Below are 15,619 nucleotides of genomic sequence, written 5' to 3' on the forward strand. Positions count from 1 at the left end.
GAGCCGAATATTTGAATTCAAATCTCCCGCCATGTGTGACGTCATCAAAATGCTGGCTTCTGATTGGCTGCCCAAATCGACGCCCCAGCTCGCCCATATTCTCTCTACTGTCCAAGGTCACGTGGTTAAGGCTGGTTCGAGGCTAGGGTCCAAAGTCCAAAAAGGCTCATTTACTGCGCCAGAACCGGCCTTTTATCCCTACTTGCGTGCGATAAGTATACGATAATTACTGATAGAAGAAGCGATGGTAGAAGATGCCAAAGTAAGTATAAAGAAATTGTTTTGATCATATCTGGAAATACAGGCGATGGTTTAGTTAGTTAGTTTTTCTTTTTTGCTGGTAATTTTGAATCGGAAAAACAATCCGAAGCCACAAATTGCAAGATTAGAAAACGAAATCAGATATATTTTGTTACAATCAGTTAAAATGGCTGTTACAAAATATATTGTTGTTCCGTTTAATTAAAACACCAGAGCCCATAATAATGTACAAACTAATACTGTTAGTATTGTAGTTCATACTTGGTACAATGTCACTGACTTTTTCAGTCCTGCCTTATACTTTTTATTATTTTTATTTTTAAGGCAATCAACAGCAAAGTAGATGTTTGCCTAGTTATCTACATGTGACTAACCTATTCTAACCATCGTGGGGGGGGGGTCAATTTTTTCATTTTATGGGACCGATTAGACCTAGGTCTAACCATCTGGGCTACGGACGGCTCCTGCCTTATACTGCTTACCTCCGATAAGATCACCAATAGTCTTCTCTATTGTGGAACTAAACGTGGTAGTGCTTGTACGTACATTATTTATTTATGGACCAATTCCAATGGACCAATCTTCATTATGAAAAAGGGTCCAGATATTGTACATTCGTATCAATTTAATTTATTTTCTAGTTTTTTAATGACTAATTTATAATAAATATGAAATTATTTTTAAAATAATAACATCGCAAACATACCGGCTACCCTACAGTATCCCTTAATAAAACGCAGGCACAGATATATTAATTTATCGAAGGTGAAAATCAAATTAAAATAGTGTTATTGGATATTTTTACATAACAGCTATTTTGTAATGTTTATGTTAATTATCACTAACCTTTATTTATTGCATTGATAACACGATGCGTTAATCTTCGCATTGCTGTTTCTAAATATTATGAAGCGATTTAAACAACAATCAATGATCCAATAGTATTAGACAGAATTATATCGAGAACGGAGAGGCATTCCAATCCGTTTACCGCAATATAATTCCAGCCATCTCGCGGCCTCAACGAGGAAGCCCTAAATAGAACTTTGCCTCCCTCCCTCCTCTCTCTCTGTTCCTCCCTCCCTCCACTCTCTCTTCCTCTCTCCCCCCTTCTCTCCTCCCTTATCGAGTGGGACAGGGAAAACTGAACTCCCTATATCTCTCTATGCTCTTTGTCAGCCTGCCAGCGTACTGTAATATTTATGTCAGGGCGGGGTGTACTACGCGCTGGATAAACATTAACTTCTCTGAGATTTAGAAGACATTGATATCAGAGGGAAGTTATCTCTGATAACAAACATCCTGAAATATAGTATCACCGCTCTCCCGTTCGCAAGGAGCCTAGATTTCTTGAATGCCGCATTAATAACCGATATAAAAAAATGCGTCGTGCAGTTTGCTGTAAAATATTACCGTTAATTCAAATTCATAAATAAGGAAAGCAAATTTTTTTCAGTGGAAATGATTTATTTTTTAAATGATTTTTAATTTATTTTTAAATGATTTTTAAACCGCAACAAGAAAAAATAGATTCAGTGAGAGATGGTAGGAATAATGTTAAAAGTAAAATATATTTTACATTAAGTTATAAAAATGTAATTAGAAAATTATACATTTTCATAACTACAGTTCATATAAAATACATCCAAAAAGAAACAGAAAAGAAATAAAGAAAAATATACATTAAATTAAGGCCATTTACATCCGTAAATTGTAACATTAATGAATTATTAGCCCAATAGTTTTTATATTCGTTAGCAAAATAACGTAATAACGTTTTGCTCCTAGAAACAAAACCTCCATTGTGTCACAGGGCTTTTCCACACATGCAGTGGATAGGTTTGTGCGAGGCAAAAGAACTGTTACTTTTCAGACCTGCCATTATTTTATGATTGTAAGCATAAAATAAATCAACTACCTTGGCTCTGTTTTATAGTAATGTAAAAATACTATCAGTTTGTAGTTTTCATTTGCAATTGTAATACGAACTTATATTTGTTTACATCTATTACATCAATAATAGACAATGAAACAAAATATATTTGTGCTTGTTGTAGTTTCTATATTTGTATTTATGATACAATAATGACTTCATCATGAAAGAGAGCGTCATTTTGCTGATGTACTAATTTGACTACACTTATTTCGTACAGAATGTGTACTTTATTATGGAACAGGACTAATATGGTTGGTTTACATTAGTGCTGAAGGTATAAAATATGCTTAAATTCATAAAATGATGGCAGGTCTGAAATAATTAAAAAATTGAGTAACGATATCATCTTCAGCCCTGGGTAAATAATTCCGCAGTTCTTTTGCCTCGCACAAACCTATCCACGGCATGCGTGGAAAATCCCTTGTGAAACAATGAATGTTTTGTATGTAGGAGTGAAATGTTATTATGTTATTTTGCTAGTGAAAATAAAAACTATTGGGCTACTGCTGGACAGTCACCATCCCCACCGAGCCAAACAATTACCGTAGCTTTTGTTAATTAGTCTTGTCATTAATTGTTATTATTAGGAAGCCTCGTCCTAACGACAGTTTCAATCATATTCTCATTCCCAATTAGCCTCTCTCCTCGCTCGTCTTCTTCCTCTCAGTATAAAATTTACTTATTCAACATTTAATAAATTGTTTATTTATGTCATCTACCACCAAAATTTGCTGTTGTTAAAATTATAAATAATTATATATTTTCTGTTGATTTTGAAATAATCAGAACATTTTCCCCGCAATAATGATTCCAAAAACTATATAAAAAATAGATAAATCTGTATTTCTACAACCCATGAAGGGTCAGGGGTGTAGTATTTTGTAAGTATATTATTATTATACTGTTATTATACTAACGGTTCAGAAAGGAGGTGATTTAGTTAGAATTACGCTTAACAGCTAGATTTTTCCTCAATTAGGAGTACCCACTACATAAATCACAGGGTTGACTCACGGCTACAATACAGAATACATAGTTATCTGTCACAGCTGGATTTGAACCCGGATCCTTAGAGTTAATAGCACAATGCCTGGCCACTAAACCACCCTGCTTCTCTAAATCTAAATACTCTATGGAAATTGCAGATATTTATACATTATATCAATACATATTGAAAATATACATGTGTAAAGTGTACTTAAAAGTTTAGTTTAAACAGGAATTGTGAAACTTATGAAGAAGATTATTGTAAATAATTGAATATAATCACTTTAAGCTGATATTTCTGAAAAAGAATTGGTCTCCATGTTATTGCTAAAATCGACAAAAAAAAAGATCAATTTTTATATATCTGGCAAAGTTTAAATTCGTAATTAGCACCCTCAATAATTCAAATGAGAAAGTTTTCAAAACATCTCTAAAAATTTCCAACAAGAGCTCTTTCTAGTTAATTGGACTATAAGATCAATTCTTTAATAATTTTATCATTTAAAAACAAACTTGGAAGAGACTTTAGCAGTTCAAAATAGAATTGTTCACTCCACTAAGTAACAAATCATTCCTTGGAAATTACAAAAATTAATCAAACCAAGTTAAATAAAAAAAGCTATTTTTCACCCTTCGAGTAGTTTTTGAATAATATTGTGATTTAAAAAAATGATCGTTATTTCTGTCTTCACGATTAGTCATTTCAAGCCAGTTTAAGAATCAAAAATACTTATATGACCTTCAAGCGAAACTACATTGTGGGAATGAAATTACTATATTAGAAAACATAATTCTGAACTGATAGCACTGTTGATACTGAAATGGGCTTATAAAAGTTATTTAGTTGAATAAATAATGATTCGATAAAAATATAATGGAAATGAGGCTGTCAATTAAGAACCAGAGAGCAAAGGAAAGATAGAATGATAATTATGAGAGATAGTTGACCCTGGATGACTTGTACGAGGAGAAGATGGTTATGGATGCGGTCAAAATGAAACACAAATAAGTTGATGTAACTTATTTAATTGTGCCAACGTTTCGGCTAAAGTTTCTAGCCTTCATCAGGATTAAGAACAGAAGAAGATAACGACAAATAAGTATAAAAAAGAAGAAAGAAAATATAAAAAGTATGACATAAAGTGAATAATTTTACAGAATGGAATTAACAAAATAAAGTGGTGAGAGAAGTGGAAAATAAAGTGTATACATAGTAATTGAACAAGTAAAATAACATAATTGAGGAAATAAAATAAAAATAAAGTTATATAACGCAAGGAAGTATGAATATATTAGTTATTAATAATTTAAAAATTGAAATATGGAAAGAAAAGTAAAGTTAAGAGAAAGAAAATGTAACCATAATAATTGATAAAGATGCAAAATATAAGTAAATTTTAACAAAAGAACTGAATAGAAGAAAAACAAAAATTATTTTGAAAACAACAATAATAATATATGGTGAACATAACTAATAACGTGGGTAAGGAAAATGAGAAAAGAAGGGGGTGGTAAAATAAGATAGAATGATAGTTTAATGTTAGTTCTTGTACAATGTGGTCTTAATGGCCTGAAGCAGATGGAGCTATGTTAAAAGCGATTGTTGGTAGCACCAGCTCCAAGTTTCCAGAGTTTTACTAAACTGAAATTAAAGACACTGGGATTGTAATTATGTTATTCTAAGAATGCTTCAAAATGATATTTCCAAATCTGAAAAGCTAAAGTTAGTCACTAACCTGGACACGTTTGGGGAATTTTATCAACTCCTTTGAATGAGTACATCGTTTTCAAATTACTCATATCTTTTGGGTACCAAACCCTATGTGCTGGCCCGCCACCTGAGAGGGGCACTATGGGACTCGGTCGACGGTCGTCCTACCTGGATGTATCTTCCAAGCAGCCTCAAGCAACCCGACCAGGAAGTCACCCCTAAGATCCATCTCTTTAAATTTATGAAATGGCTAGTATGTAACATGCATTAATCATAAAGTTGTTGTCATGTAAAGTTATAATGTAGGTTCAAAAAATTTTCTTCCATAATCATACGACTCTTTTGACCTAACAAAAATAAATATCATGGATTTTTTTTTGTTTTTTTTTTTTGCTCAAGTCTTCTATAGAGGGCCTATATAGCCCCAGAGTGGAAATGTTAAGATTCATTTCTCGGAGCCACAGCAAAATGAATATTTATAGACCCATGTGGGAATTGAACACACAACCTTCTGAACCAAGCTCTCAGCTATCAGGTTCTCATACCATGAAGGTATTGTAACTGTCAATTAAAGATATGGCTGTTGAAAAAAAAAAATTCATAAAGTTTATATTTAAAAAATGTTTTATTATAAATTCCTACCTCCAGGAATTTTTTTTTTTTAGTATGACTAGTTTTGAAGACTGCCACGTCTATTAATTAATCATAAACCCGCCCTCGTCCAATTTTGTTTTATATAACGAATAAACTTTTAATATCAAGTATAACAGTTGTTACAGATCCGTATTTTTTATTGGTATTGGTATGTAAATAAATATAATTATTTTTTACTTAATTTTTTTTAATACTTCAGAAAGTTTCGCGAACTGGTACTCTAGAATTATATTATTATATAAAATAAGTCGGAAGCATTGAGTCTTACCTGGGAAATTCATAGAAAGAGATGAAGGTGGTGTCATTTTATAACAAATATTAATTAGTTTATTAATTTTAATGTTTTGAAAGGGTTGCGTAGGTGGAGTCTCTTGATTTTAAGCGATCCAGAAAAAAAAAAAACATTGTTTCTAGACCATACTGTAATGAAATAATTACTTGTTTGTCAATTCCAACATAATTGTGGAGTCCAAAAATAATAATTAAATTTTTTCCTATCAAAAATAGCTGCCAATTTCTCCTTTAAAAACGTGCTGTTTGTTGGTTTGTAAGGGTTTGCATTAATTAAAATAAACTGCTATAACCATGGTTGATGAAACCAAAATTAACCAAAAGAAATGAATGGCCAAAATTACTATGCTCAATGTATGTTTAAATAAATTACCTTACATAATAGTCAAAATCTATAACATAATGTGACAAATTAAAAAATAGTCAGTGTTTGAAGACGAGTATTATGCTTTAAAGGAACTTGATCACAGGCTTAGTATTTTAACGGTGTGTAGCTAACTACATGCACTGTATTAAAATATATATCAACAATTAAAAAATATATCAAGAATTGAAAAAGCTAGATATCTTTTTATCCTAAGACTTCTAAAATATTTTGAATTTTTAAAAAATCGAAATTTCGATGTGTCGTAGCTTTAACGGTATAAAGTTTAAAATTTGAATTTTTTTATGAAAAACTTTATATTTCATTATACTTTTGTATAAATTTCATGTTAGAGATTTATCCATAAACCTATAAATATCAGTTTTAGGACCTTAAAAATTGAAAAATAAAAATTTGATTTTTGAAGTCATACTATTCCCAGCATAATACATGTACTTCCTTGAAGTAAAATATACATCAGCCAGAATGCTTTTCATCCATTCAAAAATTTAAAGTTTTTATTATAAACAAAAATAAAACTTTGTTCGAACAAAGATATAACGCGTCAAAAGTTGGTTATATTTTTGAGAATTCGTTGGTATAAAAGGAGAAAATCTATGGATTAATATATTTTTTTTAATAAATATATCTAAACAGAAGGATATAAAATAGAACTACTTCCACTTTTTCTGTATAAACTACACCAACTCCTTTAAATTTTGGAATATTAAGCATGAGATTCAGATTCCGTCTTGGAGTAATATACTTTCAAACACTGAAAATTTTGAATTTTGATGGAAAATTCGTTAAAAACGTACCTAACTCAATATTTAAGCCATTCATTCCTAAATAAAATTGTTTCGGTTTCACCAACCTAGGTTATGAATAATTTGAATTAAGAATTTGAATGTTTTTTGAAACAAAAATGGTAGTCATTGGAGGTAAGAATAAAAAAAAAATTATTTGTTGACTCTATAATGACGCAACAATGTAGGAATTCCCAACGAATAATCATTTTCTGAATTACCTGAAATGGAAGGATCCCACAAGCCCAACTCCTGTGATGATGTCACCATAAAAAATTAATTAACTCCACAATATTTGTGATAAAATAATATTACTTTCACTTTTTAGTCATTAAATTTTCCACGGGAAGCCATATTTTTTTTACATTTTGCTCATAGACAACAAACCAAGTTATAAATATGTGAGTTACTATTGATTATGTGAACATAATAACTTTAAAGTATTATTATATACCATTAATCCATTGTGTGACAAGTCTGCATTCTAAGTTTGTGAGCAAATAATAGAAAACAGTATTAGCGAAGCTGGCATGAACTGCTAAGCTTATAGCCTGGGCATTAAGTCTGCATTACGGCAAGCATCTTAAGCCCAGACATCTTGAATCCCTTAATAAGGCAGAAGCGACCTAGTTCCAGCTTTGTCGTCAATAAATACCCAGCTTCTACTAATTCCCTATTTTCTTTTCAGGCACTCCTTAAGATTTCTTCAGCCTTCCTCAACAGGAAAATACCCAATATTCCGGACATTAAAACGGAAGGATCGGAAGAAAAATGGTGAGTACATTTTACTTTTAATTACTTTATATCTTCAAGTTTCAGTATGAGTGTTGAAATTAAGTATAGTAGTACCGAAGACATTATCGGATCGTCGTGCAATCTGTCAATGAACAGTCTGAAAATAACATCGTTACAAAAAAGATTAATTTTCATTTATTTATACACATAAATAGAAATTTACAACCGTACACATACAATACACCAATTAAATTTGAAGTGAGGAAATGAAAAATGGTAACTACTTGTGAGGGAACTGCCCATTAGTATCACTATATTGATTATTCTAATACAGAAAATCCTGTGTCCATCTTCATTTCTGTGACCTCAGAGTATCGGAAATCGATTTGGGCAAGGAGTCTTGAACCTAAAGAAAGTTATTACGGACCAAAGGGGTATCAAATAGAATATTGAGGTTTATACAAACAATTTTGTGTAAGTATTGGATGCGGGAGGAATAAGACGGTTTAGTGGAACCTCAGAGCTCAATTTCTTATCTCCAAATAGGACTGATAATGGTAATGTAAACAAGGTTTTTTAGTCAAGTTGGAAGTTGAGAACAAATCAAGTTCTGTTTTGTAGTAAACGGAATCTACAAACAGTCTTTGATGTTTCAGTCTCGTAAATGGAATCTAGAAATATTTTTTTTATGTTTAAGTCTCATATAAAGATTCCAAACAGATATAAGATATTACTTCAATCATATAATGACACTGTTTACATCGGAACCTGCTCGTGCCTTACTTCAGGTATCCCGAGTGTATTTTAAAATTATAATAAATTATTATTGAAAAAAGAGGGCCTGAAAATTGTGAGACTTTTCTGGCGATAACATGCATACATATTTTTCTCTTAAGTTTCAAAGTGTTAATCCCTGGATGGGCAATTATGGTTAGTGAGTTAGTTCAGAAATGTTTATCTATAATAATATAATATAGGAACAAATTCGGGTGACATAATATGGCTTATCTTCTGTGTTACGTCTACGCCGCCGCAGTGACGTCTTCTAGTCGCTTTCCGGTGCAGGTTCAGCGGTTGGTAAAATGGTGAAAACCATGTATCCTCGCATGGTGTCTGATAGACGTCTTTCTTCCTCCGTGGCTGGCCAGTGTGTCCTGGTCTCTGGCATGATGTTAGGGGCAGCCCAGGCCCTAGCTTGCATGCCACGATAGATAATTTGGACGGCATCTCAGTGGCGGCGTTTTCGGGGTCTTCCGGTGTCCGCGAAAAGGGGGGCTTTAGAAAATGAGATCCCCGACCCAGATTTTATATAAATTCAAAATAACTGTAAAAATCGGATTACTTAAATCCGACAGACACTGTTGGTTGAATGTAGAAATATAGAATAAGATGTTCAAAATCCAAAATTGTGGTCAGGAATCAATCACATGGTTTGAATTCAGGACTTACTTGTAATTCACATTTTTTAAGACTTTAGGCTTGGTGATGGATGATTGGTATAGGATAAGAGACGAAATGAAATCAAGGGCAGAGGCATTTTTGGACCGAAGTTTTTGAATTAATTGAATAGTTATTTCTCAAGGACGCAATGCTTCAGGAGAACATTAAGAGTTGAATTGATAGTTCTGCTTTAACATGTTCTTGTGGAAAATACCAGGATGGAGATCAAAAGTTTTGAAAATATTTTTACAAAATAATTAGAGTTTTTCTTCGTCGGATCTTGACTAGACCCGATATTCAGTGAGTTGTGGATGATTAAATTTTTTGAATAATTTTTTTATTAGTTCCCCTTAATAAATTGTCAGCAGTTGTTAGGTGTTTTGTAATGTTTTAAAAATTTTGAACTCTCTAATTATTTTTATTTAAATATTCATTAATCTATCTTACTTTTTGAATCTAATTGTTTATCATAACGTATCGATTAAGCATTAACCAGAAAACTGACAACCATGCAACTACTTATAACCGTAAATTCATGTAAATTTTAGAACCATGAAAACCAGATAAAAATGCTTGAAATTTTTTTCCACTATATATATAAACACAAATAAAAAAAAAAAGTCTACTAAATTTTAATTAGTTTTACTACCATCAGCTATTTCTTTCTTTGTACAATTTATTGTCATCTATTCTCTGAAAGGGTATTCTTCATCACGTAACTTTTTTTAAAAAAATCATCTATTCGATTTTAATAATAATAAAATAAGTAAATACTAAAATGTAAAACAATAATATTAATGAAAAAATATACAAATACTTCTAAATAAATATAGAAGGGATAAACAAACTAAATAATAGGAAAATAAGAAAACAACTAAAGTAAATAATTAAAAATAATATGAATCATCACGAACAAATTCACATCCAAGGTAAACCGGATAAGTACACATTCGTTGTAGGTGAATGGGGATTTATTTGGAATTCGGTTTGTCGATAGAACCATCTTTCCATGCTAATTTGAATTAAATCCATATTATTCACTTATAATTAGGATAGATGGTAGCACTGTCAACAAATCCAGTTACTTCGGCTTTCCTTATTGTAAATTGTTTTATAGAAGTGGGCCATACGAACTTAAGCTTAGGTACAAGAGCCGGGGTGAAAAAAAAGGCAGTTATTTCAACCCAATTTTGGATTACTTTAATGAAAACTATTACATAATTACTAGTCGAAATTGATGAGTCTGCCGAGGATAGATAGGGAGAATAAAAAATGCCAGCTGTTTCAAAACGTTAAAAAAAATTAATTTTTCATTCGGAGCTCTATATCTTTAAAATTACCTAAAACACTAGAAAATTTAAGAAAATATCATTTAAATTTGAGCAGATTTGCTAATATATGAGCCCTAAAAGACATATTTATGTTCTAATGTTTCCGAGATGACGTTTATCTTAGTAAGAGTAAGTAGTTTAATGAAGTTTTTAAAAATATCATTCAAACAATTTGAAATTAACATTTCGTAAATTTAGTTTGGAAAATATCATAAAAACAACTACTACGAAGATAGGCATCATAAATTACTTACAGTAAATTTAACTAACTTTAATTTGAGTGCTGGCAGACATCTGTGTTTCTTATGATTTCTGTGATACATTTTTTATAAATCAAATTTTTTTTTTCCAAACAACTAGAAATCAACATTTTGTGAATTTAGTTTGTCGAATATCATGGAAGCTAAAACTCTAGAAAGATAATCATTATAAACTGCATATAGTACATTAAACTGACTTTTATTTGAGTACTAATAGAAATGTGTTCGTTGAATAGTTTTTGAGATATATAGTTCCTCGAAATAAATTCCGTAACTACTGATTTTTCAGTGCATTCTTTATGAAATGTTGCAATTTAAAAAGCTATATCTTGCGAACTATCTAAAGTAAATATGTCTATTAGGGCTCTTATTTTAGGTTATCTAGTGTAGTTGGTAGTTTTAAAGAAAAAGACTTCCTAATGAAAAATTAATTTTTTTTTTAACGTTTTGAAACAGCTACCATTTTTAGTTTCTTCTACCTACACTTGTCAGACTCATCAATTTTAACTATTAATTATACATAGATGTTATTAAAAATTGTAATTAAATATAAAAAATATGTAGTCAAAAATTAGGGTGAAATAACTGGTTTTTTCTCCTCTTTGGCTCTTGTACTGTTAAAAAATATTTTTGGAAATGTTATCATCACTTGAGAAAAATAAATTGAGTAGAATTTATAGCTTCAGGATGGTACAGCATAAAGTCAAAATATGGGAACAAAAACTAAAAAACATGCTGAAAAGCAGTAGAAACGATTTGATGGATAAAATTTTAAAAATGTGCACTCAACAACCAGAACCTATGGTAATTGGTAAACGGAGGTACTAAGGATATTTAGGAATGGTAATACTACGGACAGCTCTAAAAATTTGTAAACAGGATTAGGAAACCCACCAAGTATACGCCAGCGACGTACGCAGATAAAAGCACCATCCTTACCCAAACAAAAAAATAACATGTTACTCTTTTTCTGTTTCTTGGATTCACTACCATTCTAACTTATCTAGGAAAGATTGTCACAGTGACAGAATTAAAACAAAAAAGAATCTGGAAATTATAACTTAATCATTTTTTATTTGAATTCATTATTTATGATATTCAATCAGTAAACAATCAACAATAAGTAACTTATTTTTCATTTTTATCGTTTTTTTTTACTTTCTATTTCTATAAATTATTTTTTTGCATATTTCTATTGCGTACGTTATTATATAAAATTTTTAGGTTAATGATTCGTCGTTTGAGGTTAACTTCTACTCTAATATACTATATACGTACCCTTATCTCCAACGTTCTTGCAAGTTCCGGCCGAATCAGGCGAGCTGTTTTGAAATATAGTTGTGCTGAGGAAAATACGTTTAGATTCGATAATATCAATTTGAGACCAACTAATACCTAACATATCTGAAAATTTCATCAAAATCGGATCAACGCATCAACGCTCGAACACGAATTTGGCCCAGGCTTATAGTCAAGGGATCAAATTTATTCTTTGATATCTAAAACGTACAATGCGAGTGAAAATTCCGTGAAATTCGATTCTGAGTTCAATAATTCAAGGCTTCCCAAACCTCATTAGTAAGAAAGTAAAAAGTTTTTATCATGGAATCATGGTATCGTGTAAAAAAATGAATAATTGTTTTAATAAAATTTTTCATGCATGTAAATAATTTTGTATTCGATTTTTGGATTCTACTTGTCTTTCATAGTAAAACTTCAAATGTTATTTTTAGATTAAGGTTTATTTTTTCTTAGTCGATTTGATTAGTTCATCAATGAAAATAATAAACCAAAACGTGTACAATATCCATTACGCTGCATCATAGCCAATAATATTCAAATTTTGATTTTTGTTTGATATAGAGCTTAATTAAAGTTCAAAACTTTATGTGAAAGACTTCATGCAAATTTTATCAAAATAGTTAAATCCAATTTAACTTTAAAGGTCATGAATACGATTTCGGCTATTGTACAATAGGAATATATGCCTATATTCATTAGGCCATGCGCATTGGACGGCGAATTCGGTACTACTGTCCTAAAAAAAACATATTAAACTGTTAAACCTTGTGCTCGAGGTGTCTCATCTTCCCCGTTCACCAAATCTAGTTCCAAGTGAAGATAACTCATTACAGCCCTTACTGAACCCATTGTAGGAGAGTTTTTTCACGTGTATGTGTATTATACATAAAATTATATGTATATTGGTATTTACCTTTATTTATTAAATATAATGAAATTTATTTTTCTATGAAAAACCAAACAAACTAGGGCCCAACCCTATCTTTTGATTGCGTGTAAACGAGACATAACATTGAAAGTAAATAACTTATTTATAAACATTATTTAAATTTATTTATTCACCCTAGCAATATAATCAAATTGGCGAAAAAATTGCATGTCTTTATGGATTCATGGTTATATGAAAACGAGCTAATTGCATAAAGAAAAAAATATTGAATTAATAGTTATTATTTTTTAACTTAAACAATAGAAAATCAGCGTTGTCTTTCTGCATTGATAAATTAATCAATTTACAGTTTTTCATCCAAAGATACAGATAAATAGATTAGTTTTATTCTTGCTTAGAGCAAGTATAAGAATATTCAGCAAATAGAATTAATTTATAACATAAAAATATTAAATAATTTAGGAGCTTGATTTAATTTGAGGAAAATAATTGTAAGTGTTCCTCGTCACCTGGAAAGAAGACAAATGTGACAAGAGAAAACGTTACTTGAAAGTTTTTTTATGCCTTGTCTTTCCAGAACTTCAGAGCAAAACATAACGACTAGAACTACCTCGTGTACAGAGCAGGAAGGGGGGATTTTACTACTAACCTGTTCCATTATCTTCAGGTCATCAAGGACACCCCTTAAACAAAACAATCATCTCAAGTGGTGGTAGTAATTAATGACCAACTTCGGGTAACGTAATAAAGAATCTCAACAAAATATTTTCATCGTGTGATGTTTAACTAAGTTTACAACGTGGATACAAGATATCAAACAAGGCTTGGATAGTATTATTTATTCAATTTCTCTACCATGAATACCTTTTACTATTATCAAGTTACTATTATATTTAAAGATTCAATATAGACAAATGAACGAGGTTTTTTTCACAACTTCCTTATTTTTACTCTTCAACATCAACCCATCTTTTTTCATTGTCCATTCAATAGAAGGATTACCCCAATCGAAGTTTATCTTGAAAAAATATTTTTAAATCACCCATGCTGATGTAATAATGGTAATCCGTATTTATTAATAATTCAAGTATTCCAATAATTAACATTAAAATCCATAAACTCTTCTTCACTTCCTCTAGCGGTGGATTCGTCCTCTTTTTCTACAGGTTCATAGGCAACTGATTCAGACTGTTATTTTGTTGACGATTTTCTCGTAAGTAACTGCTTTGTTGACAATTTCCCTATCACGGTACGATCAATCAATGCTAAATCACATCACTTTGTTGTCTTGAACGTTTTCAACTTAATGAAAATTTCACAATAATTATCTTATACTTCACCAGTATTTGTTGTTGGTCCATTTTTGTTTAAACCGTTCTTCACACTTCGCAGCAGGTTTCTCGATAATTGCAAGAGATCGGGGACTTTTATTGATAGCCATGCAGATACAATTTCATAAATTCTACCCAAGAACATAAAATCTTTTCAAAAACCGGAGTTTTGAAACCTACCTCCACCAGGTTACGTTTTTTATAGCCAGGTTTTTGATATGAGTGCAACTTTTTGAATTGTGTACCAGTTAAATATTTAAATTTATGGAATTAGAATACATGGAAAAAAAAGTAAAACTATGAAAACGAAACGGCCGAAACGTTGGAGAAGAATAAGTGAGAGATAAGGATCAAAAGATATTTGTGTTTTTAAAGTACTGGTTTCCTTATATTTATAAAACTCATTTATATAACAACTATGTTGTTAGTAAGTAACAAACGATTAACAATACAGATAATTTGGACACTAATGAGAACATCACGTTTAAAAAGAACTAAAACCAGAGAGAAGACACATAAAGCCGCCGGATCGCGTGCTGCCCAGTTCCAATGTTCGTATCTTGATCCCAATCACGTGGCACTGCCTTTGTTCTTTCTGCTGTATTGAGCAATCAATAGGTACTTCGTATCCAATCTTCTGTTGTTTTGTTTATCGAAGGCTGGGACAACATAATTAAATTCTTCTATGAATTCCAGAAACAGAGTATCCTCCTTTACACAAAGATGCAGCAAGTGACTCTTCCTTTAGAATGTGCTCTATATTGTTATAGATGGATTCACCCATGGTACCTTTGCTTACAGAAAAACAGCTCAGCCAAAATTAATGCAATAGTCAAGCAGAAAAATATTACAGAAATAATATAAATAAATATCAAACTTGCTAAAAAGTAGCAGATGTGAGGCTAAAACTGGCCCAAGACGATCAAAATAATTGACATAGTCAGGTATTTGTTGTTGACCGTAGATTCAATAAGAGTAGAAGATGGTCCGTGGTGTGGTAGGTAATGATAGATTGCACAATATAAATATGTAAAACATATTTTAATTGTGGTGGGGTTTCGGCCTAAATTTCAGACCTTCATCAAGGCGACTGGTACGGTCCTTCCGCAGTTTAGGAGTACTAAATTAAGTTTAGGAGGAAGATAGTTCGGGTGGCGGTCAATAAAGGTGTTAAAATAGTAAAAGAAAACTATTTATTGTTAATCAACGTTTCGCCCCACTTTGCAGGGTTTCGTCAGGGCTGATAAGAACGATGTTTTGTCTGGATTATCTCTCTAGGAAGTCTGGTGAGTCAATTCTTTTAAAATTTTTTGAGGTTAAT

The 15,619-nt window shown here is 31.2% G+C and overlaps 1 protein-coding gene across 1 annotated transcript in view; it reads left to right on the plus strand.

Moving 5' to 3' along the window:
- Positions 1-7,698: 7,698 nt before the first annotated feature.
- nwk (nervous wreck) overlaps positions 7,699-15,619 on the plus strand; it is a gene marked incomplete at its 5' end in the record, with an annotated part of 75,816 nt that continues 67,895 nt past the window's right edge. Inside the window, 1 exon segment of the mRNA XM_067051482.1 lies at positions 7,699-7,784. Within this exon segment, the coding sequence (XP_066907583.1) occupies positions 7,699-7,784 (86 nt within the window).

Source organism: Halyomorpha halys, unplaced genomic scaffold, assembly GCF_000696795.3.
Source record: "Halyomorpha halys isolate HHAL.00 unplaced genomic scaffold, Hhal_1.1 Scaffold940.1, whole genome shotgun sequence".
NCBI lineage: Eukaryota > Metazoa > Arthropoda > Insecta > Hemiptera > Pentatomidae > Halyomorpha > Halyomorpha halys.